At 34.7% G+C, this 27,539-nt stretch overlaps 1 protein-coding gene across 2 annotated transcripts in view; it reads right to left on the bottom strand.

Moving 5' to 3' along the window:
• Nucleotides 1-27,539, bottom strand: part of LOC106131665 (microtubule-associated protein Jupiter) — a 140,851-nt gene that overhangs the window by 110,830 nt on the left and 2,482 nt on the right. For both annotated transcript variants that reach the window (XM_060949975.1, XM_060949976.1), the window contains exon 2: nucleotides 20,791-20,880. In XM_060949975.1, the coding sequence (XP_060805958.1) occupies nucleotides 20,791-20,880 (90 nt within the window). The remainder of the gene's footprint in view (nucleotides 1-20,790; nucleotides 20,881-27,539) is intronic.

Here is a 27,539-nt window from a genome sequence, read left to right as displayed (position 1 = left end):
AGTCAAATAATACCATTAAACAAACAGGTCCTAACGATGATGAAGTTAGTCAAAGCTGTTAATAGCAACACTATAAAGTGATAAAGTTCACTGGCTATTAAGTTTATTTGAATGGCTATTAGTTTAATGCCTGTGAGTTGTTGTAACGTGTATAAAGTTATAAGTTATTTCTACCGTTATTCGGAGACATTACTGAATAGGTTTCATTTACCAAGAACCCACATTAAACTGTACTACGATTCTAAATTTATAAGATTTTTACTGAAAATTATCGCACCTCAGAGTTTGCAAAAGGCAACATAATATTTAACATGCCTTTTTCAAAAGACACATTTTAGTCTCTTCTCGGGATAAATGAGAATGTAACCGGAAATTACGCCACAAGGAAGAAGGAGATTCTTGATTTTTTTATTACTGACCCTAATTTACACACACAATTATAATCTTGCCTATTTCTGGAGCATTAGAGACTACATCATTACAGCGACCATGCCAGTTTGTAAATAAGTAGTAGTGTAGGTATTGAGGTTCAAGACCAATATGAAATCATATAAATTAATATATGTGCCGTATGGTTCCCGGCACAATACAAAAAAGAATAGGACCACTCCATCTATTTCCCATGGATGTCGTAAAAGGCGACTAAGGGATAGGCTTACAAATGGCGATGGGCTAGCAACCTGTCACAATTTGAATCTTAATTCTATCATTAAGCCAAATAGCTGAACGTGGCCATTCAGTCTTTTCAAGACTGTTGGCTCTGTCTACCCCGCAAGGGATATAGACGTGACCATATGTATGTATGTATGTAAATAAATATATCAATAACGTATTTACTCATCGGCGAACTAAACAGGTCATGAATATAGACCTTCTCACTCTATAACCACGACTGCCTGGCTCACGTTTAGGGAATAAATTTTCACGATTAAACCATTTAATAGCACATTTCTATTTAACCATACGACCCGAGACCTCCATACATCAAGAGCAGTACCGTCTGAAGTAAATCTCATAGTCGTGTAGTGATGAGAAAAGGATCACAACATTATATGTAAGCTAGTGATGAGCTAAAAAGGTATAGAATTTTAACTCCAAATAATTAATTTCTTTATTTGTTGGTACGTTTACTTTTTCTTTTATTTGATCAAAATATTTAATTCTTTGTATTCCTCTTCGTCTCTTTCCATTCAAAATTAAGAGAGATAAAAGAAATGAGAGGACGCTCCATTTAACTCCACCGACAAGAGCAACAAGTTAAATTTTGAAAAAATATGACAGCCTTTTTGGCGTGGTCGTCCGCAAATCCGGGGTTTAAATAACGCTCTGGTTATGTTCGAAAACAATTTTTTTTTCTGATTGACATGGGGTCTTGAATCTGAAAACTAGTCCCACAAACCGCTGACCCAGTGGGATAACAGATTGTTTATGCGAATATGGATTAAGGAAAATTTTAATATCTACATTAATTCAATTAAGCATAGGTTTATAAATAAGGATTCTTTTTGTTGGCAATGGGCTAGCAATTGTGGCCTTGTCTTGCGACTACTGACTCAGTGTTCCCCATATGGGATAAAATCTTAATGTGTGTCTGTATGTGTAATATTAACTCAACTGATGTAGTTGAATAATCTATAAATATATAATTTATACATGTAGCAAAGCGTGTTTGACACGAGGACGAGGGCCAATCATATTTTAGTGCTAACCAAAGTGGCAAATTTAATGACGCCCATAAGGAAATGCAGTTCTCAGAAACATAATGATCATGGCGTAATTATTATTTTATGATGTTCTTTCTCTTCTTCCCTTATTGCTGTAGTCAGCGACACCACACACCACGAGTTTGACTCTGTAGAAATGCAACTTTTCTTATTTAATTCATATTTTAAAATGAAGCGGTACCAACGCTGTAAAACAAAGATAACATCTGGCTTGCCTAAAAATTTTCTTCCCTCGATACGATTCATAGCCAAAACCTTATATGGGAAGTAGAAGAGTTTACAAATAGAGGAAGATCAAAAAAGATAGATAGACAACGTAAAGAAAAAAAAGGTGTCCAGTGAGATGGCAAGTTATAGAAATAATTGGAAAAACTAACATACTGTGCCGACCCCTCGTAAAAAGTGGGAAAAGGCAACAACAAATAAAGAAAGAAAGATACAAGTTATAGCCATTTTAGAGCTCACATATCTGAAGTCTAACACCACATTAGTATTCCAGGAATAAACACGTAACTATTGTCGAATTCATTTGTAACGTTACGTAAACAGTCTTTTAACCAGTCTTGTCATAATCAGGTCTGCGCTAACTGGTGTCAGAAGTCAAACCCATCTATCAGCAATCTATTCATTATAGCCCAGGTTAATATGAGCCAGTACAGAATATCGAATAAGCAGAGATAACGCATCAATGTAAACTTCTAAACGACACTTATAAAATTTAGGCTGATTAACGTATACTAGGTATAATGTAGAAAATATCCTCATAATGTACAAATCATATTTCTTTTAGAAGGTTCTTAAAAGGTACAGAACAAAGTTGATGAAAATGTAAAACCGCGTCCACAGAAGCTAAATGCACTACCGACCCATACTTCAGAATAAGAATATAACACCCAAGCCACATTAACGCTTTAAAGTACAGTTAATTAAACTTGACCACCCTATGATTAAGTTTGTAAGAATGCTGACTTTACATCTATGAACTAATCTGTTAGTGTCTATGATTTGTGTTCATAAACTATCCATTACATCTTATTTGTATCCCAGTTGCATCAGCCGGCGCATCTGAACTATTCTTAACGGTCGTAAAGTTTCGAAACACACAGAAATAACTAAGCCGCCAAGGGCCTTGTGGAAATAGGTCATGCCCGGGTTCGAACCAGGAACCGATGCTATTTCATATTTGCCTCGCTGAGGAAGAGATCTCGACAGATGAAGACAGCTGAACAGCGAACGTTATTGTGGAAATTATCTTCACAATTGGGTTCTTGTTGGTTTTCTTCACAATTTGCCTGTAACACTAAGCATGATATTATATCTTACAACACAATATTTTTATATAAAATATTTGTTTTTTGTATTATTTTGGTATAAAAAATGAGTTTAATGAAAAAAAGCAATCATAGGTAGATAGATAATACCCTTAATTGTACATAAAATTATAACAATAATAAACGTTACTTTGTAACTTAATACTCGTAGTGTACTTACACCAAACCGACTTTATATCGACATGTAGAATAACAATATTGTTTCAATCTTCTTTTATATTTTGACATTAAAATATCCAAATATGTACTTAAAAAATATTTTTATATCCGATACATATAACTGTGTTTATGACACATTAAACTTCTTCACTTTAAATAGGTTAAATAATAGTCATTTAAAAAAAAATTAAGAAATATGTCATCACAGTCCTGTCCGGAGCAGTTCAAAAACGAAATGTGTTACGTAAACATCAGAGTTACGGAAATATCTTTGTTGCCGTGGATGTTTAGGAGTTCAGCCACCGAATGGCTTCCGTAAATCATGGGTGCACAAAGTCAATATGCAATCTACAAATGTTTCAGAATCTTAGAGGATATAGCACCATAGAAATCGCAATAACATAAGTGAATAGATATCCCATATCGTACTTGATATAAGGAGTAGGAATTATTATGGCGTCGTCTTATTTCGCACCCAGTTATCTGTGCAGTTAAAAAAGCTGTACTTATAAATCGGAGATGTGCGATTAAATGCGAAAACATTATGGTTATTCACCTATAATTGCCTCTTCTGTAGTCAAATTAACATACATAGATATATATGATCACGTCTTTATCCCTTACGGGGTAGACAGAGCCAACAGTCTGATAGGCCACGTTCAGCTGTTTGCCTTAATGATAGAATTGAGATTCAAATAGTGACGGGTGGCTAGCCCATCGCCTAAAAGAAGAATCCCAAGTTTATAAGCCTATCCCTTTGTCGCCTTTTACGACACCCATGGGAACGAGATGGAGTGGTCTTATTCTTTTTTATTGGTGCCGGGAACCACACGGCAGTTCACAAATTAACATATTTCGGATTTCCGCTTTTACCACGTTCGAGTTCGAGTTCTATGCAGTTTGCTCGATCTGCGGTTGACTATATACTTCCTAATTAATGCTCGAAAACAAATGTGACAAATAAAAAAATCCTACTAGGTACTTTATAAATTTCACAGTTATCAATAACTTTATTCAAATGAAACATTTTGATCCCACTCTATAAATGTGTGATACCAATTAATCAACGATTTCCACCACACTTAACCTAGTTTTATTTTTATAGTCACATCTACATATGCATTTATGCGATTCATCTGGCCACTAACTATACAAGTGCAGGCAGTGGTCCTCAAACTTTGCAATAAATTATGTGATTTTAGAACTTTTGGAAATCTTGCGAACGGGAGATTACGGGATTTTTCATATTACGCGGGCGAAGTCGCGGGCGGTCTTTAGTAACAAATACTACTCATATATAGCGTTAGCATTTATTTGTACATTAGATTTAGGTTCGTTTACTCATAAATCAAGATTCATTAATCATCACCTACAATCGTGCTCATTTTACACAATTAATCAGTATTAATTGTGTAAAATGAGCAACTGGCGCCTGATGTCCATTCCTTTTTTAATTCAACAGGATAAATATGTATTAAAGAGCGCTTAGTACATCTAACTATATTATTAAGAATAACATATTTTTATTGAGCGGCGCCTACAGTACAAAATCACAAAAAAAATATGTACCCGACCCATATATTTTATCATTTATAAGATTATATTTACGTCCTGGCTAAAGATCAGGTCAGCTAATTAGGATATCTCTCTTATCCTACATCGCAGAGCTTGCATGAAGAGAGTTATGAATGCGGATGAAGCGAAAGAAGTATTCAAGGATCGTGGCAAATGGAAAGATATACCTACCTCTTTAAGAAAGATATAAGTGTAAGTATTATACTTGAGAATTATTTTATAGATACAATCTTAACATTATTTAGAATACACCATCACATCATATTTGCAGGCGCTGGGAATCGAACGAAGACGGTTAAATAATGTTTTAGAAGCGGAAATCCATATGTATATGAAAGAATTTCGCAAAACTTTTGCATATATTTAGTTATATGTATATACTTACCTAGTTTTATCACCGTTTCGTTACCCTTATCATATAATGATTCCATATATAATGAGAACAAATTGGCAATAAATTGACAACCCATGCTTTCACCGCGGTCTGCTAATATGGTTACTAGCACGTAATTACAGTAACTCATCCGATTTGATAAAGTAATATTGATTGTTAATAGTTAAGTGCCGACTGCAGATAAAGGGAGAGAGCGGACATTGATATTTAATAAAAGGAACTGGCATTTGATACGGCATTGTAATGGTGTAAGTAAGTAATATAACCCATGCTCGTCTTGAAAAAGTCATGCAATAGGCTTAGTGCTATACGATTTTACATAGCATCAACACATTGATTAGAATAAAGAAAAGATACAGCAGTGAAATGGTTTTGTAATCATTTACATACATTTTCGAAATTAAATAGAAAAATTAAACAGTAATAATATCATCATCAATATTATAAACGCAAATAAATTAAACAGTAAATAAATTTACTTTTATCTTGGAAATAAGATACTTATGTGAGGTTTTTTTACATAACATACATTATATATATATATATATATTCCTTGCAGGGTAGACAGAGCCAAGTCTTGAAAAGACTGAAAGGCTACGTTCAGCTGTATGTATTTTACATCAAACCTGTGTAAAATGTCGTCTCTTGTTGTTGTTATTATTGTGGGGATCCAATAAATCAGCTAGGTTCGTGATGCTAGGACATTAGCTGCCTCCGTTCCCCGCTTTTTCTGTTGGACCCGCAATTCGGTGGATACATAGATTATTATTATGAATACATTTTACATAAAACCTGTGCAAAATGTCGTCTCTATCCCAATGCTACTCATTGATGGGGCCAATAAATCAACTAGGTTCGTTATGCTAGGACATTAGCTGCCTCCGTTCCCCGCTCGTCCGGTTGGACCCGCAACTGGGCAGATACATAGATTATTATGATTTGTGGCCGGTAGCTATGCCCATTTGATATGCTTAGCTCTCATCCCTTGCAGAAATTCTAAGACGCGGCTATAAATTGGCTGTTTAAAACTGTAACTACTACAACCATTTAAGCGGTACCCAAAGTTTAATTGGAATACATTCTCGATTACCAATTATAAATCTGTTTTGCTTTTCACCGCATAATTGGCAATACTCTACTTTATTCTAACCTTTTTTTTCGGGAGAAGAGAGAGAGAAATAGAGCACATAGCTCTCAGCTTTGGGCCAAAACATTAATAAAAAGCGGGCAGTACGTACCTGAAAACGAATAGCAAAAGATGGGGCCAAATATGGCTTTAGACCTAAACAAGTTTATTCTATTAAGGTAGGTTCATCTACTTTAAAATAATCGCAATTTATTTCTTTTCACTTATAATAAAAATGAGATATCTTTGCTTCATATTTTCATTAGGCTCAACTTTCTGTTGCAACATCTTAAACTAGCTACGTACTGTTGAACTAGTTTCATTTTAAGATGAATGCTATCCCCACAAAATTACTGATAACCCGAGACTGTAATCAGAAAGATTGATATGCTATGAATGAAGATCATTGAATTTGTGTGCAATCAATCTGGCTTGATCATTTGTATTTAGCACGAGTACCTTGATTGATATTATGGTGCAATAGAGCAATTTAAGTTTTATTTTTGTGCTTTAGTTCATTCTTTTTGTAAAACATTGATTGACGTATGCTGCTTTTTACTGTAATAATTATGACGGAGCATGTTATAGATGCCTTTTCATAGCATTTTGTGAAATGATTTGCTGTCTTGATTTATGGGGCCCAAAATAGACTATTTTATTTTATTTTTTAATCAAGCTAATTTGTATGTTGGTAAAATCGTAGACAACTAAGTTCCCGGCATTAAATGAATATAATGGTACAGTTTGGTTTGGTTTTCCAGCTGAACGTAGTCCTTCAGTCTTTTCGAGACTGTTGGTCGTGTCTATCCCGTAAAGGATAAAGATGTGATGTATGTTTTTATTGTAATAGCTCTGTAAAATGGTGTGTAAGTAAGTAATTATATAAATAAATAAATAATGTTTCTGATCCCGATATTATTTATTGATACAGGCGCTGACTTTCCGATTATTATCTGTGCATCCTCCTTTGCTCTCTTCCCAGGGGTCATTGACCTGCGCCCGCGCATTGTTCCGCGAACGCATCGCACACGGAAGCAGGCGCAGCTAAATCATCGTATGGATCAGCTGTTCTTAATTGCAATGCATCTAACTTGAGTAACTTTTTATATAGAGCGCGATTTGGCTTACATGGTCACCTGGGCTGCTTTAAAGCTTAGTAAAAATTAGCTACAGTAAAAGCTTTGATGACTCTTCGCTTATTTCAGTCATATATTAAAAATGTTTAAATAAAACTAAATATATTTTGGTTCGATATTTAAAATTTTAAATTTATTCAATGCAAGCATTAATCATATACTCTGCGAGAGCATCTAATAACTATGTTTTATATTTTTGAAGCTAGTCTGGCACCAGTCAGGTCAGTCTACCCGGGATGAAGACTTCTTTGACGGCCTCTGTGGCGCAGCGGTAATACGCTTGTCTGTGACACCGGAGGTCCCGGGTTCGAATCCCGGTCAGGGCATGATGAGAAAAGAACTTTTTCTGATTGGCCTGGGTCTTGGATGTTTATCTATCTATATTAATTATTTATTATATTATAGTATCGTTGAGTTAGTATCTCGTAACACAAGTCTCAAAGGACTTACTTCGAGGCTAACTCAATCAGTGTAATTTGTCCCGTATATATTTATTTATTTATTTATTTATATTCTTACATGTATTCGTAAACTATTAAATATCAGGTCACATCCAATATCATATCAACAGTGAGAATCTGAGGAGGACTATTTGTGGCAAAACAGAACTGGCGCGCAGCTGTCACACGAAATACTACGCCTTTCGGTACGTTCCGAAATGCACTGGCGCGGTTCCTTCTGGCCCCAATTCTAAACAGTCTATATAAATTTCTTTTTCATGATGATAAGTTTCAAGATTTTTTTTTCATATCGATAACCAATATGGAAAATAAATTAATTCACATCTAAAGTGCAAGGTATATAATATGAAAAATAACGTATCGAACAAAGAATCAGTTTCTGTGAACTAAGTACTAATATGTTTAAAAACAATCGGCCGAAAAAGCCAAAATAAAATAAAATTAATCTGTTCTTTTTAGTCAGCATAGAAGCAATAAATTCCTTGTCACAATTTTTTATTTACTTTAAATATGTAATATGTTTAATGATAGATTTAGAATTTTTAAACGTATATAGACATAACATAGCATATATTTGTTAGTGTTTTCGGGGACATTGGCAATACTGTCCATAATTTTCAAGAAACTTTCGCTGAGCTATGATTTTGTAAATCAACACATGTTAAGTTAGCCAGCCAAAGGTTTATTTGTATAAGGATTACTCAGCATAAAATAGTCAAAAATGAACCAAAATATATTTTCCTCAATATTAAAATGGGTTTAATGTTGCGGTCACAGCAGGAATAATCCAGCGTGTGACCATGTCTAGTGTGGCGTGAAGACACATGAATCTATTTACATTCTGTAAAATATTACTAAAGATACCATTGCTTTGAAGATGCTTATATTTAAGGGTAAATTTAAGATCTTTCTTGGAAACCGTGAATGTGAACGATGTACGTAATTAAATTAGGGAAAATATAAGAGAAAACATTAAATAGATTTTAACGTTGCGTTAAATGTGTTATCTTAATTGAAATGTTATATTTGAACACTTCAAATATTATAACAAAAGGCTTTATTAATAAAGTAAATTATTATTCTTAGAGTTTATCATTAAGACGATGCTGGCGTTATTTATTGATATGTTTTAATTTAGCCCGTTGGCTTCATTGCCCGGGGATCACTGATAATTTTCGTGCCTTGTAATTGCCATTTATGAAAATTATAAAATGTTGTGCCACTATCTAGTTGTTTACTTAAGGAAAATCTACCAAAGAATAAGTTGAAGTGGTTCATATTTGCATATCAGGATTGCCGAGAAAAATACAAAAAAATTAAGCTCAAAGATTCCGTTACATACATACAACCCAAGCTAATAAAAGCGTAGTAAAAAGATGCAATTAATTTAAAAAAAAGACCTCAAATTCTCAAGTTTAATAATCTTGAAATTAATCAAAGTATCTAGTAAGTAGTTCATAATCATTGAACTACCTTATATCATAAAGCACGTGATATTAATTAAGGACGCGATGGGAAACCGCAGGGCGTCTTGAACACCGCAGTAGAAAAAGACATCGCCAGTGTTCTTAATTAAGAAAGCAATTTGTAAAGAACGGCTGCGACTACCGGGTCTACAATTGAGTGGAACGATGACCGGTCAATAGAGACCGAGTGGAGTCCTACCGTCTCTATAACATAATTACAAGTGTAGGACTAAAGTATTTATGTATGGAAATCTAAAAAATATCTATACAAGTCAAAATACAGTCATCGGCCGAGTAACATAACCCCCGTTTCAAATTTATACATCACGTGTATCCAGTGAATTCCCGTCACCGCTGGAATCCGGAGTCATTCCCACATACATGCCAAATTTTAACGGACGGAACTCTAGACTCATCGGTTATGGATTGAGCGTTGATATGACACTCAGTTAGTTTTTTTTTTATTTATGTGTAGAGATGATACTCAGATTTCTCTGTCGTTGACTGGAATTTATTACGAACTTTTGTAGACAAAGGAACTAAAATTTAGAAATCGAGATAATTCAGACAATTTCGGTTAAGATTCTTTTCCAATAACTCTATAAAAATAATATAATAACTTCCCATAACCCTCAACGTGCAAACTCGATTACGTCCAGGCGAAACTATACTCGAAATGTAGTAAATTATTGTCAGAATTTTAATTCGCATATTTAATTCTAAGGAAGAAAGTCCCGGCAGCCAATTTAACTTTAGTACCCCAATAATTCCTGATTAAGTGACAACATGGCGGTCCTTAGCCTCTGGAATAGGGATGTGGACTGTTTTTGGGAAAGTGTTTAAAACCTTGCATAAGTACCAAATATAACCCAAACTATTTATTATTATTTTTTTATTTGAAGTAATACCTTTAAAATAATTTATTTAAAATTCCATTTAAAATTTCGCGCTAAAACGCGGATACCTGTCAAACGGCCGCTGTGACGTCACGTGTTATAAAATATTGTCGAAGTTGTATGTAATGAATAGTTATTTCATAGTTGTGTGATAATAATATGAATTCAAAATTTTATAAATATTGTGCGGTGCCGCAGTGTAAAATTACAACTATTAAAACACCTGAAAAAGTGTTTATTCACGTTCCACGTACAAAAACGATGCTGAAAAATTGGCTTCAATTAGCCCGTCGGGATCCGGCACTTGTATCTACACAAAGTAAAACGTATTTCTGTGAGGATCATTTTGATGTAAGTTTGATAATATTTGTTACATTTACTTGTATTAAAATAATTTAACTTTCAAGTTTTCAAAGACGAAAACTCGAATTTTTAGGTTAGAAATAAAGTAAACAATGTTTCGTACTTTCATTATAGTTGCCAATGATATGGAGAATTATCCAGAATATCATTTGATGGGCACAGTACAGACTGACCCAGATCAGACTGAGAGCAGGTTGTGTGCCAAGCAAGTTTGCATGTCAACCCGAAAGAAAAGACGAGCCGAAAACATAACAACTCGACTATTAGCAGTTAAAAGGCAAAGATTGGAATCAATAGCGGAATGTGAAAGAGAAAAAGAACAGACTCATTCTACACAAATTATTTCCGTGGCTAAGATAATCGGACGGTAATCACGGTAATAATATGATCCAAATATCAACAAACACCATAGTATTTGACAGCGAAAATTCTTGTATTGCAACGCGTGACATCACGCATTTTGATTGGTGTTCATTGTCACGTGACTTGAGGGTGAAATATTTAATTACATTTTATTAAATAAAAAAATAATCCCTTGTTTATTGAGGAAAATATTGTGTTTTTTATTATTTTTACTATAGAAACTACCTTTTCGTGGTAAAATTTTATACTTATTTGAGTACAGTCCACATCCCTATTCCTGCTAAGCAGGTGACACTAACATACATCGCAACAAATTTACGTCTTAATGTTCAATAAACTTATGAATATGTGTCTTCTTAAATTTTTGTGTAAAGGGAAGATAGTAATCTCGGATATAGAAAATGAAAATTTATATACTGTTTTACGAAATTAACAGGTTAACCATGGTGATTTTAATACTAATAGTAAAGTATTAAACTTTACTTAATTACACCCGCTAGTAAAGTATCATAGATTCTATCCACGCAAAATAGAACTCAAGCAAGCCATTCCATGTAATTTTAAAATGTAACGAAATACCAAAATAATAATGTCCCTAGAAAATTTGCCGGCCGCTATGTAATACGAATTAACAGTTTTTTTTTTTTTAATTTTCAAAACTTATATGTCTAATGTAAATCTTTATTTGCCTGTATTTTCAAATCCGGTAACAAGTGAGTATCGCAATTGTATTTATATTATCTATTATAATATCGTAAATATAAAAGAGGTCGTCCATTGCCTTTAACTTGAGATAAACTCTTTGTAAAGATACCATAAAATACTTTCTCTTTCAACCTAAACGTGAGTAATAAGATAGCGAGTGCCTTTAATAAATACTGTTAAAGGTGAATTACCCACAGATTAAAACAAATTTAGGTGCCGTTGGTGCCTACGGAAGACCATCGTAGTGGTATATACCACGACAAATGCTGAGGCGGGGCCATTTTGGTGCAAACATTTGTTATAGGTTAATGTTACTGTTCTTAATATATAATTATGTCCCAAATAAAAAAATTTCCGTCTTTCTTTCAAGGTATAGATGACGAAGTTCGGAAAAAAAGTAAGTAAGACAAAAACGAAATAGGTGACAATTCATCTACAAAATATCGTCAGCTTTACATTGCCGGAGATGTCGAAATGCTGACGAAAAAGTAGGTAATATAAAGATTGAGACAGATGAATTTAAGAAAAGTTAAATATTTTGATGGAAGTGTTAGTATTTGTTTTACCCAATATTTTAGTATTTCATAATACACATTTAATTATTATTATGTCCACAGGTTCTAAAGTAGTTACCGTTCACTTTGCGAGAGGATTCTGTGGGAAAATATCATCCGTTTTAAGGAACATTATTAATCCTTCCTTAGACTTTCCCACAATCGGAAATAATTCAGTGGAAGTATTACACCCAGAGTAATTTATCAATTTATTGCAATATCTCATTCGATGCACAGCCGGATTAATTCTATGCTTTATTGGTCCTTCTGTTAAGACGACTGGCACTTGACCGTTTTCCTAAGAGCCCTGTGCAGTTGTTCGATTGTGAGTGCATCTCTATTTGTATTTGTAGTGATTCATAGTAATTATAACTCCAGAAGGCAAAAACCTATGTTTAAAATAGAGTTTTAAAAAAAGATTGATATAAAAAAATAAGATATCTTTTTGTGTCTTTAATAACAGTGAGAGTTCCCCGTTCCCCTCTTACACTTCTTATTTTCTTATTGTCTAAATACTTGAGAACTCTTTTTATTTTCGCCGACAATACCCCCTATTGATTGGGGACTTCTTCGCTGCCTTATCCCACTTTTAATAACGGTATACACAATAGTATAATTTCCCCCAATTCGTTGTATTAAACCCATTATAACATATCTCTTCCCTTCTCAAAGCTATCTAAACAAGTAAACGTGTAAATCCACCATAATTCCAAGCAATAAGCTACTCCTTTATATAATCGGGTTAATGTCACATCTGCCGAGTATCAATGTCTGCAGAGAGCTTTAGCACAACTGAACTTTACAATGCACGCCAATCCGATAAGACTTTCGTTAAAAGCTTTGTTTTGCTATTATCCTTCCGCATTTAATATCAAAAGCTCTCTCAGTTTAGTAATCTGACCAGATAACATTTAGAAGTTGGTGCTAAATCTTCAACTAACGGTGGACGTGACAAATCTAGATGGATTGTATCTGAAAGCATTATAAATTTTACTTATTTTATTTATACAATACAATAGTGAAGATCTAAGAATATTTAAACATCACATAAAGGGGCTGCGAGAGAGCGGACCAATTGCAGAAACAAAGACCTCGGGAAGAGGAAGAACACGAGAAGAAGAGATGCAAAAAAAATGTTGAAAAGGGAGCATGTGAGAAATTCGATATCAATCAGTTCTCGCATCGAAAGCTAACTCCACGACTATCCAAGCATGGACAATCATCTTATTTGTGATTCGTTTTGTTTATGATACGGGGGACATCGCATGAAGGTTAGGATATCTACTCCAATATATTTCAACATAGGTTCAATATTTTCATACAATATAAATCCTTTTTTAAAAATGTTTGTGACCCAAGACCCAACTCGACAAGAGCTTAAATATTTTTTAAGCTTGTCGAGTTGGGACAATTTGAGCTGCAACTAGTAAATGTAATTCTATAAATAGGTAGGTAGGCTTACCTATCTTAGTTTAGTAGTAATTGTCAGGTGTAGAAACACAAAAATGTCGATGCTTATCCCAATAGTAGAATGTTAATTGCTTTTAGCACAGGACCTTAAGTTTGCCTTTTTTGATATACATATATATATTGCACAATAGCGAACAAATAAATAAAAATTAATTATAAAAAAATCTCAGCAAACTAAACTTAACACTACATAAAAAATATCAGCCGATGATAACATACAGCTTGAATAAATTTTTATTTTATATTTTAATTCACTTAGGTCCGTAATCAGAAACCTTAACGAGAACAGCAATCAATTCAGCACAGGCATTCGAGCGAGTGACAGTACGCTGTGTAACAGCACCTGGCATTGTCTGTTAGTCTGTTTTCTCGGCACACGCAAACTCGATCGGGACGGACACACCGATTGGGTGGAAGAGAATTGTGAACATACACTGTTAATTATTTCTCACTATTTTAATAAGCGTCTTGTTGAAAATTTATTAGAAATATATTACCTATATATTTTGAAGCGGAAACTTTTCAATGATTGGGTGAATCAAATTAACTAACTGACTGGATTCTAAATAATTAACGCTAAAGTTACTAAAGTAGGTTTAATTAATACGATACTATAGAAGTTATACAAAAACAGTTTATCTTTCCAAAATGTTTTTTTCTTCATAACATTAACAACAATAAAAAGTATTAGTTACGAAACAACCCAGATTCCACAGCTAAACGGGTAACCAAAAACAATACAAAGGAAACGTCGCTATCGTGCTTCACGTCCAATGGAAGCTGATTAGCCAACAATTTCCATTGAAGGCTTCCAAACAAAATTAAACTATGACCCCGGCATGGCGTGGTAATTTATTGCAGACAATCTGAGGTTTAGCGAAAGCACTAAATTAAAGACGACGAGAGACTAAACCCTGGCCCAATCGCTTGTTAAGAAGGATCAACTCCTGCCGATAAGCATTTTACAACTAATGGTCGAGGCACGACTGTTGACAAATTGTTCAAGAAAATTGTTTACTCACTGTAAAGTGTTTAACAAAGTCAATAATAAATGAATCGCTCGCTCGATGAATGAAATTTGGTAAAATTAAGCAGTAAGTATATGTATATTTTCGAAAAGGATATTTTTACTCTCTAGATTCCTACAAAGTCTGGAGTACCTAATTCCAGCAAATTAACTACTAACTAATAATTCAGATCATAAAACTGTACTGTGTTTGTAACGCGATAACTTTCGAACCGTTAGTCTGATTCTGGTCTGGTCTAATGAAATAAATTTAATAGAATTTAAAGTTCATGGGGCATCAAAATCGGATACATTTTTTGTAAGTTATTCACAATTATGTAAAAATTTATAGTGTTCGTAAACAAGTTCGCGGCGACAATTATATAGTTCTTACGTCGTAAGTACCTACGTCTCATTACTAGAAATGGTACCAATATAACGTCATAAGTATCAGTGTGAATTACATTAGTGTACCAGCAATGTACTTTGACCATAAATCATAAATGCCAAGTAGTTCACTCCCGAGGCGGTTTACCTAATGATGTAGAACTGATTCTGTCGTCAACAGACTACGTGCCTTGAAATTGTGTCAATATAGTCGGCACTAGCCATAGGGCGTAATTAAAGTGAGCGTTACATACTATGTTGTGTAGAGGGTATATAGGTTGTGCTAGCATGTGTGGTTCCCGGCACCAATGGAAAAAAGAATAGGACCACTCCATTTCTTTCCCATGGATGTTTTAAAAAGCGAATAAAGGATAGGCTTATAAGCTTGGGATTCACCTTTTAGGCGATGGGCTAGCAATCTGTCACTATTTGAATACACTTTCCATTTTTAACCTTCTTTACATTAGGACTCTTTTACGATATTCTTTGATTTCAATTTTTATTTGTTTATGGCTAATGGTTATTTACACTTACCGCGTGGGCGCTCCATCGGCTGCGTAAATAATAAATATATATTTTTTAATTTTTGTTCAATCCTCTGTTAGCGCACTCCCGAATTCCCCAACTATATGATTTTCGGTTGACGTCAAAACGTGACACATTAAATACTAATTTGTTAACATTTGTAAATTGTTTTACTTCATAAGGCTTGCTTTCAAAAACATTTTATTTATTTTCCAATTTATCTAATAATTTGTTATATCCTTGCCTTGTGATTTTATTAGAAATACGATTAACTTCTGCCTCTTATCTCCTGTTTGGTTTTCTTCCACCCAAAGGTTGACTAGAAGAGATTTCATTAGCGATAAGTCAGCCATCCATCTCTGTCTGTTTTGTATGTTTTCCCTTATGATGTAATAAAGAGTTTTATCTATCTATCTAATATTTCATTTGCGTCGAGATTTCAACTGAAAGCTGTTTCTTAAATAAATATATTGACCATTACCTCTTGCTCACCTATCACGTTCATTTAATTAATAGTTGTTACTACAACCAATATTAAGACCATGATGATTTAGAAATGGAAAATTAGAATTATTATACATGGCAAATTTCTAATTAAGGGCGTTCTTCTAATAAACAAACATATAAATACATACATATTTTCACATCTTTTTTTATCATTTGCGGAATAGACTGAACCAACAGTCTTGAAAAGTCTGATAGGCCATACACGGGAACCACACGGAAGTTCTTAAATAAAATGAGAATTAGATAGAGTTTTTTTATTCTTCAAATAAAAACTATCTTATTCTAATCATTAACCGTCCGGGTGAACGTGGTCTTTGAGTCTTTTGACTCTGTCTACCCATTAGGAGATAAAGACGTAATCATAAATGTATGTATGTATGTCATACTTTAATTGGTTGTTCATCAGTTTAAAACGACCTAATTTTAAATCTATCCAAAACGCAATCGTACGCACATATTTTACAATGTTGACTATACACAGAACTATTGAATAGTTCATAATCCCGGTGTTTATATTCAGAGATTCAATGCAATCGTGACGTCACGCACCCAGCGTGAAACAAGTGCATTGGAACCGACCACTTTGTAAAACGTCGCTTCGGGCTCATAAATATTCAAAACTGAAATAATGTATATTTGCATTTGTCTCGCATACAATGCGTCCCCGATTAGAGATAAGGAACGGCTGAGACGCTTTTGGTAATCGTTGTAGATCGCGTTAAGTTATCTACTATCGTAACGACTTCTAGCTTGAACGGTCAACTCCAATGACCTAATGAAAATAGATATAAAACATGACTTAGTTTGCAAAAAAAGATTGAATCAAATTAATTCAAATTGTTTAAAGATACTGAAATTACTTGAAATTAATGAGTAGTTTCAATGCTTACCAATAATACGGGGAGGAAAAACATCATTAAGGAAACCTTAAATTATACTCAGGCGACTAGATTGGATGTATACCATGATCCAATTGAATAAAAATTCCCTGCAAGGTTCTGAAGGTCTGACGAGAGTCGTTTCATGTAAAAATCTGACTTATGCAGAAGCATGGTTACAGATGAACTTATCTTCACCGAGGTGAAATTCTATACCTAAATATCCAACATCATCAATTTTAACGTTTTTCGGGCGACCCCTGTTAAAGACCCACAACATTGTTTAAAGGGCCCTTATGTTTTCTATTACCACTTCAGTCTATGTGTTAATGCTAAGGCTTTAAGGGCACGTGCGGGAGCAGGTCACGACTGGCGAACACAAACTGCAAGTTGTTTAGGTAAATTACCAACTTTTCTTAATATTTCCAGCTGCCTATAAATTTGCTATAATGTGACAAGAGACATGGGAATATTACACTAGAGAACAATGGAAAGCAATAACCTATCTTGGGGCTACAATCACTCGAACATTTCAAATGAATACATGCAAATCTTTATTTATCTTTTATATAAATTCTAAAGTGCCGTGTGGTTCCCGGCATCAATACAAAAAATAATAGGACCACTCCATCTCGTTCCCATGAATGTCGTAAAAGGCGACTAAGGGATAGGCTTATAAACTTGGGATTCTTCTTTTAGGCGATGGGCTAGCAACCCGTCACTATTTGAATCTCAATTCTATCATTAAGCCAAACAGCTGAACGTGGCCTATCAGTCTTTTCAAGACTGTTGGCTCTGTCTACCCCGTAAGGGATAAAGACGTGATCATATGTATGTATGTATGTATAAATTCTAAACCAGAATGGTTTTGGGTTAGTTCCTTACGGTGCGCCATTATTTGTGGAAAATATTTCAGATTTTCTTTGACATGTTCTATCTGAATTAGATATCTATGTGTGAGAGAACATTTAAAAAGATAATGAATAAGATTCTTTATTAGATTTTTAGGTAGGTAGGTAACCTAAATTACCGTACAGTGTAATAATATCAATCAGGGTTATGCATCTTCCTAAAAGTCTTAGTAAGATATGATCAAAATGTTTGAAAAAAGAAGGGGGATATAGTTTGCTTTCAAAAACTATATGTTTGTGGAATAGAAAAACTTAACTGATTTATTTTTGGACCTACAGCCGAAAATTTCTTATATTTGGCGAAATTTAAAAATAACATTCGCTTTAGAAGAATTTTAGGACATTCTCACTGAGACACAAACTAATATTTTACATGAGCGTAGGTGTGTAAATCGTTCTAACACATACAATTATGAAAGGCAATGCATTAAATAAACTATCATTTAACCATCGCCGTAATGGTTATAAAAAGTGGAACATTCCCTGTGTGCAATCAAAGATATCCGTTACCATAATGAATGTCTACCGCGGGCCCTAAATGCCAATCCAATTGACTTTTACTCTCTCCACAAATTAACGACTTTTTAATTGCGCAGGAAGGGATTATTCAATTAGAGTTAGAGGATCAAGATAGCAAACACTTCCATAGTTTCCGTCTGTGCATCTGTGTGAATATCGCAGAAACACTGCTCGTAATTTCCTCCGGCGTTGGAAAATAATTATTGTCTAACACTATGTTTTAATGACGGTGAATTCTTAGTAAACATACAGACAGGTTGACATGACCACATTTTTTAGAAAAATGTATCCATACTCTTAATTAAAGTAATTTAACAAAATTTCAACAAAATAACAAAAGAAATTGGAGTACCATTTATGTGTTTATTTTTAGTACATTAACAATAACTTATATAAGTTAACAACGGCCTCGCCCTTGTTACATAAATAGCCTTTAACATCGGCAGATAATGAACCTTATAAACGGTGATAGAATTTTTATGATCGGTTGAGTATTCTTGATTCTGATTAGCCGACATTAAAAATTTACAGTATTTAGTATAGACGTGAACGTAGCAAAGAAGCAAAAATAAAAATACATACATACATATAATCATGTCTATAGCCCTAGCGGGGTAGACAGAGCCACCAGTCTTGAAAGGGCACACTTAGCTGTTTGGCTTAGTGAAAGAATTGAGATTAAAATAGTGACAGGTTGCTAGCCCATCGCCTAAAAGAGGAATCCAAAGTTTATAAGCCTATCCCTTTGTTGCCTTTTACGACATCCGTGAGAAAACGATGCAGTGGTCCTATTCTTTTTTTCTTTTACGGCAAAAATGTAATAAAAAAAATAAATGGTGTTAACATAAGTAAGCACTTTTCCATCGATGTTACACCTAATTTTAATCCGTAAACTAGGTCGCTTATTGCAATAAAGAAATGGACCGTTCGCAAGTAGGTTTTTGGATCGCTTACAATCAGAATCGACACAAAGCTCGCATTCTCCGAACAAGTCATCAATCACAGGAACATTATTTGTTCTATCGATCGCATTTTGGCATAAATAGGGCCCGTGCCATGAGGAGATAGGGCCGCCAAACGCCATGGTTTGGGAAAAGAGAGGAATGCCACATACGCTACTTATGTAATTTTTATGTAATTTTGTTATTTTTCAGCTACTAGGTTCCAGGGACTTTTGCTTTTCACAGAAATCTGTTCTGACAGAGATTCGATTTAAGCTTTGTTAGGTACTCTGCTTTTCGTTTAAAGAGAGATGTCGTATGTAGCGGGAGCGGATCTTCCGCCAGGCTAGGTGTTATGCCTGGGGAACCGCGGCTCCAACGATGATGTGTCGGAGGTTGTATATATGCCTCCAATCCGTGAAATCTTTGCTTGCCCGATATTGGTTTTTCACTGTTTGTCAAAAACGTAAAGTACTAACAACTTGCACGTCCAAACAACCCAAGTTGTTGCTTTTACATTACACAGGAAAATAAATACGTTGGTTTCCTAATTAATGATTATGACCTTACATTTTCTCAGACAAACACATAACCACGTCTATATTCTTGCGCGGTGGACCGAGGCAATAGTTTCGAACATTTTCAACGTAAAATGTTTTCTGACAAATGAAGATGAAATGGTTAAAGAAAGTACAATGGCTATTTCATGATCTATTAAAATATATACAATAATTTAGCCTAATGGGCCAAATCATCATTTGTGGGATGTGGACAAATGCGAGGTAAAAGTAATGATCGTTTACTAGGTAGCCCGCGATTATCATCACTTTAACACCAATACTATTTTGATCAATTTAAAAATAACGTGTCAGCAAGAAAATTGTTATTGACTGTCCTTTTATTCATTATTATATATTAGATAATAATAATGAATAAAAGGTTAAGTTTTATCTCTATAAATACTGTATCTGCTGAAAATCTTCTGTAATTATCCGTCGATGCATGTGAATTAACTAATGCTTCTTTTAGGGATTGGTCCTTTGTTTGACTGATTTAAAATTTCACGTTGCATTATACTATTCATAAATAATACAGGTATTAAACGCGCACATAACGTACCTTTAACGTACGCGGTCGCTCGGTGACCACAGATCATTGTAACATGCGAGATAAAATAAGGATACTTTAGGTGCACGTTTAATATCAGTATTATTTATAAATTGACCTATGTTTATTTTTTATTGGCTTCGCAAAAATAAAGTTTTTTTCCATGATGAGTATCAATCATGAAATTGGGTAAACTCGAAGACTTTTGGTAACAAACTATACCTATTTAATCACATATAAAATTGTGTTCGTCCGTACATACATATGTAGTTAAATAGCCACTCACCGAATAGATCCAGACACACAGTTGTCGGATAACTTGATGTCTTCGAACTCCACAATCTGAAGGCCAGTACTCACTGAGGTCGTCGGAAATCTACAAGGAGAGGATAGAGGTTAGGACAGGAAGGACAGGGTTAGGTTCCCTTGCAAAAGTTGGCGGAGGTATGGCGGGATTTCGTGTAATAACCTGACTTACTTAATCCAGGATTATGTCTGGAAATCTACAAGGAGAGGATAGAGGTTAGGACAGGAAGGACAGGGTTAGGTTTCCTTGCAAAAGTCTGCGAGGGTATGGCGGGATTTCGTGTAAAAACTTGTGTTTGTGATTGTGTGTACTTGATCCAAAGGCGTACCCTGGGATCCTCTCCAGAGTGATGCCGATGTTACCGGGATTTTCGACAAGGAGAAAATGAAAAAAGACGAAGGAATGGGTAGAAAATTTAGTGGGCGATGACAACTTGCTGAAAAATCAAAGGACCAAAACTGCTGTTTCTTTTTAATCGGCATAATTTGAAAGAGAAAAGAAAAGCCAGTAAGAAATTATGCTGAAATAATTAAACTTTCTTCTGCCAAAACGTTGTATTTTTCTTATTTTAAATTACATATGGAACTATTTTTAAAAAGGAAACTTTTAAACTTTTAAAAAGGAGTACTATATACCATACTATCATTTTGGTAGTTTGTTTTGAGTTTGTGTTTTCCAGGGTAATGATGTGCATTTACGTATTAACATAAAATCACACCAGTTGCCAGGAAGACTTAGCAAAGACTACATTTTTCAAATTACTTCAATCCCTGCATACTTCTTTCGCTTCATCCATATTTATTCTCTTCATGCAACCTACTCTTGACCTGACCTATAGCTTGAACATTCGCGATTTGATCAATGTAGGAAGGCCTTCCCCATAACTAGGCATGCCGTAATAACATTCTTCTTATTAAAATTATAACATTCTAAATTTGAAATTGAAAATCAGCCGGCCAGCAAATGACGAGCTATCGAGACGCCCGCGGCGATCGGTAGCGTGCAACCGCAGCGCTAACAGCTTATTACAAGGGAAACTGAACTGTGTTTCAAAATAATGACAATATTGCTAACACCGAGGAAAGCTTACTGAATGATTTGACAATAATTTTGTTTTTACCCTTTAAAACTAAACTACATATATCATCTTTATCCCTTAGAGGCAAATACAACCAATAGACTCGAAAATGTTCTAAGGTCACGTTCAACTATATTCATGGCTTAATGATAAAAAAAAATTAACGCGAAATATATTGTAGATAGTATTGTTGTGCAGTGTTGTGCCGTATGGTTCCTGGTACCAATAAAAAAAAGAATAGGACCACTCCATGTCTTTCCCATGGATATCGTAAAAGGCGACTGAGGGATAGGCTTATAAAATAGAGATTCATCTTTTAGGCGATGGGCAAGCAACCTGTCACTATTTGAAACTCAATTCTATCATTAAACGAAACAGCTGAACGTGGCCTGTCACTTTTCAAAACTGATGAATCTTTGTATCTATTGTTATAATTAAACGAAGCTGTGTTGCTAAAGAACTTTTGAAACACAATTTGACCAAGCATGTTTCCGATAACGGGATGTTAACTAAACTGACAAAACCTCGCGTTTAATACAATTACCGTATGAAATGAAAAACCGATTTCACTTCATGAAACTGTTAGTTCATCTGCCTGCGCCCACGCTCCCGCGGGATTGCCGCCGCGGGCGCTCGTGTACAGTCGCCTATAAAATCATAATGACCGTATATCATACTGTCTCTTTGACTACTTCATTATTAATTTATAGCCGCCGTGTAATATCACCGAGGTTCTTATACAATATATATGAAGTGAATGGTGTGGAGTAGAGCCACTTTTAATATAATTATAATAATAATATTTTTTTTGTAAGTTTTAATATTTGTAAATTGTAATCTTAATAGTATTCCAATCGGAATGGTAAAATTTTAAAGATTGTTAAGGAAATATTTTTCAGTATTGATTAAAACTTTAAAAAGATAACGCGTTTATGTCTTTTGCATTAAGATCAATTAAAATTATTTATGTAAGATTTTTATACCCTAACTGAACTAAACTACATATGTATGACCCAGATAATATGCATGAGGCTAAATTGTTATTTAACATGAACTATCAAAACTAAGAATAACCAAAGACAGGCCAAAACATTTTAAAAAATGTTAAAATGTCGGTAAACAAAATAAAATAACATACAACATACATATTAGCGACTAAATTACAAATTGACATTTTTATTTATTTATTTAATCTTTATCGTAAGTACATACATACATATCGTCACGTCTATATCCCTTGTGGAGTTAACAGAGCCAACAGTCTTCTGAAAAGACTGAAAGGCCACGTTCAGCTGACGGACAGTGACAGGTTGCTAGGGCATCGCCTGCATGAATAAAATGTAAACACTGCATAAATTAGAAAAAAATGGACTAATTCTCTATGGCATTCTCTGCCAGTAGACTCATTTTCGCTGCGCCTGTACTAAGTGCGTCATGCCACCAATATAATCTGTATCCATTAAGAAGGAGACAGGCCGAGTAATTGTTTGTGCCTTCGCCTACCCCGCAGGCTGATGGAAATTCATATTCCCGTAAACCAATGCCACACATATTAACTAGACTGGTCCAGAGGAAAGTACAATCAGGTGTAGATTCCACATTAAATAGCGCAAATTATGAGAACGTCGTTGTTGTCAAACTTTCAAAATTTCTTAAATTCTCTATTTAAATATTTACTATTTGAATCTACCCCTGAAGTCGAATTACCCTTAAAATCTACCTTTTAAGAGATAAATAGATACGTGATTATATATACACAAGCTGTGCCCGCGACTTCGTCCGCGTGGAATAGTTATTATGGATATCATAAAGAAGCCCCTCAAGGATAAATAATTGTCCCCGTTTTTTTTTCACATTTTCAATTATTTCTTTGCTCCTTATAGTTGCAGCGGGATGTTATATAGCCTTAAGTCTTCAGTAGTTCCTGAGATTAGCGTGTTCAAACAAACAAACTCCACTTCAGCTTTATAATATTAGTATAGTAGTACATCAATACTTATGTACTTCTTAAATTGATAACATCTAAATTTCAAAGTGGATGATGCAACGTTTATACTTTCCGACCCATCCAGTGACCAACATACGAGTAGAAATTAAGGAGCAATTTGTGCATCATAAAATTCTGTAGATAGCTCACAGTACCAATTTGTTCGCTTTGGACAAGGATAAACAAAGCGTATCGCTACGGAACAGATTAAAAATAGATCAGATAGTTATATTTTTAATTTGTGGCAGTATTTTTATTAATCGTTACAAAGTTAAGTAAGCTAATCTTTCGCAATGGCATGGCTTTTTTTGTATTGACCAACTATAAACCAAATGGATTTTAGATCATGTAGGATTTTATAAGAAAACTAGAGCACGTTAGCGGCTTTATGCACCTCAAACAATGAATTCGTTCGTGTGGTTCCCGGCACCAATTAAAAAAAGGACTACCACTACATCTCGTTCCCATGAATGACGTAAAAGGCGACTAGAGGATAGGCTTATAAACTTTAAGTCAATGGGCTAGCAACCTGTTACTTTACTATTTGAATCTCAATTCTATCATCAAGCCAAAAAGCTGAACGTAGCCTATAAGTCTTTTCAAGACTGTTGGCTCTGTCTACCCCGCAAGGGATATAGACGTGACTATATATATGTATGTAACAAAGAATTCCGTTCCGAATGAAATTTTAAAAAATATATCTTTGAACGCACTGGAGTTACAGGCCAGATAAAAAGAACTTTGAAATTTCAGATTTCTAGATCCATACTAGGCTGTGCATTGATATATCAGTAGGTGTAGTATGAAAACGAGTTTCCTTCTATACTCTCGATAATTTGTTTCTCTAATTGACACTATCTGCCTTTACGGTCTGCATCAAACCCTTTAATTAACAGATATCGTCCGGGAAAGGGCATCAAAACAATCACAAACACATTCTTTGAAATTGACGGAAATTTTTCGTGGGCGGACTTTCTATTGTACTAATGAGTTTTAAGAATTAATTTAATCAATTGAATTTATTTTTTTGTTCCTTTGTCACGACTTGTTTCGTAGTCACAATGTAATTGATTAATTGGGCCACAAAGTTCGCCAAATTCAAGAAATTAATTGATAGTGATTAATTGAAATGTCCTTTACGATGAAAAGATACTCGTATATAAAAGTGCCAATAATGTTATGATAATATCATTTTATTTTTTTTATATATATTATCACTAAACATCATCATCGTACATTGGACCAAATAATTATTTTCCTTAAAATTTTTGTCTGAAAAGATAATCTTCTGCAAATATTTTGAAAATCGTAGACCGAAGAACGTTGACCTTTGCAATAGTGCAATATTTTTTTATTGGCTCTGGCACAAAGTAGTTTTGCGGTTCCAGAAGGTTCAGCGGAGGCGACGCGCCGAGGCGACAGTCACGCACGAGCAGCCCGCCGGCACAATGGCGGCACACCCTCGCGGAAGCTGTACCTATTACATGCTCCGCTACTTCCCGCAACCTCTGCGCCCCTGGTACTCCTGATCGCCAGCCTGTACACCTGGCTTATTAATAATCGGTAAAATCTTTGACTCTTTATCTTCTGTTGGCACAAATTGAAATTTAATGTTCAGACCAATTTTATTTTACTTGCTGATTGATTGATTTTTTACATCTTTGTTTTAATTAGACATCATCGTTATCCTTGTCGTTTTACCCGATTCCTTCCTTTTTGACGACAAGCCCGGAGTCCGTCTAATACCATACGATCTGCTAGTTTTCAAGATCCTTAAGCAACATCTGCCTGGCTAGTTTAAATATGCATATTCCATTTCAACAACATACCTACACGGCGAAGAAATTTGGTGATGTGGTAGTCCTATTCTGAAGTGATTGGAACCACACAGCACATAAACACACACTGTTGAATCATTGTAGGTACGTGTTCAAACATTGAAATCAGAGCCTAGCCTCACGAAGGCAGTATGCAGTTACTGCGTCAATAATAGGATCATCGGATCAATGCGGTAACGGGATAGTGTTCCGGGAAGCCCCACTCGTGCGCAGACGGTATTGTTGTCAAAGGTAGGTGTAATCGTCTCAACCCTTCTAATATTTTACACGACCGTCAGTAAAGTAGTATGTTTTCAGGATTTTATGCAGCTTCTGGGATTAAAACCTTGAGTTCTTTGAATCGGTACAAATAGGGTTTCAAGATTTTTATTAGGTACATTCACAATCTGCAGAAATAGGGAATGCGCAAATAATAATCTTACACAATTTTTAAAACTTTTAGCTACATTATGTAAATAAAAACGTTTTCACTGATCTAACGCACATATTTGAAATGCACCTACAGAGAAAAACACTTTAGATAGTTATTGATTTGTTGTAGGAAGTTATGCTTTATTATAAGATATTTCTTAAAAGTAGGTCGTGGTGTGCACTAGTCGACTAACTACTACTTCTAATAACGAAAGAAAATAATCAACTTTAAGATGTTAAAGTTTCATTCATCACTTCAATTTATAATGATGACTATGACGAGACAGTTGAAAACTTAAAATCAATTCAAAGACGTGATGGCTTATCCAGATAACATTCGAATGGAAATCCAGCTCCGACACTTACAAAACACTAATTTTCTTCAACGAAGGGTGCAATTCTATTGTTTGCATTCGCCCGCCATTGCACGAAGACACGAATTAGCGAGTCGAATCATAAGAGAACCAATGCAGACTTACTACTTTTGGTCGCAAAAATTGGTTACTTCTAAGATAAGTAAATTATAATGTTTAAGACGCACTTCCAAATAAATTTAAAAGATCTTCCTCCTGGCGTCATTCTCCGTTACATCCTCACTTCTCATTGAAGAAGCGAACGTGCCAGCAACCACACGGTGCCACACATATTGGTGTTATAAGAGTGCCGGTTATAAGAGATATTGTAACTGATGATAAAAATCGTAATCTTATTCTAAGTGTACGCGATGGAATCTAAGTGTCTCATTCCGATAACTGGATCGCCACAGTACTACCGAACAGATACCAACTAACTAAATCAAAACATCATTCATCTTACCCTTGACTTCACGACAATAGTGGCAAATTTACGAACTTTCGCTTAATCCATAGATATCTTCTACTATCCATAACTAAACTGACTACGAAGACAAAAATCTAAGCTGCTCGTCTACTATAATACAACCCAAAGGAAACATCCAGTCAATGTTGCAAGCATTACGAAACTGTTATGACTCCGAGCCACCTGGAACTACACTTTAAAAGGACCCACAACAAAGCACAATGCACGCAGTGTCTCGCCAATTACGAACCTGCAAGGCTGAGGGACACATTAAAAACATTGCCCAATAATTCCTAATTTGAGCAAATATACCATTTGAACGTAAACTTGGTCGTTTGCCTTAATTGGGAAAGTCAAGGCGCCAACGCCGCCTACGATGTGGTGGAATAAATCTGCACCAACCTACACGACCAATTAACCACAGCGCAGTACATATATTACTTTAACGTTAGGTCTAGACCACACATAAGAGATGAACATACGATATATTCTAACAGGGAATATTTTCTGTAATTTGGCGTGTTATCATAGCAAAAAATTCTTAGAAAGTTTGGTACTTATCCAATACGTTTTAAGTTTAAAATAATATAAGACC

Source organism: Amyelois transitella, chromosome 20, assembly GCF_032362555.1.
Source record: "Amyelois transitella isolate CPQ chromosome 20, ilAmyTran1.1, whole genome shotgun sequence".
Classification (NCBI taxonomy): Eukaryota; Metazoa; Arthropoda; class Insecta; order Lepidoptera; family Pyralidae; genus Amyelois; species Amyelois transitella.
Note: the sequence above shows the minus strand (reverse complement) of the source record. Positions and strands in the feature narration are given on the sequence as shown.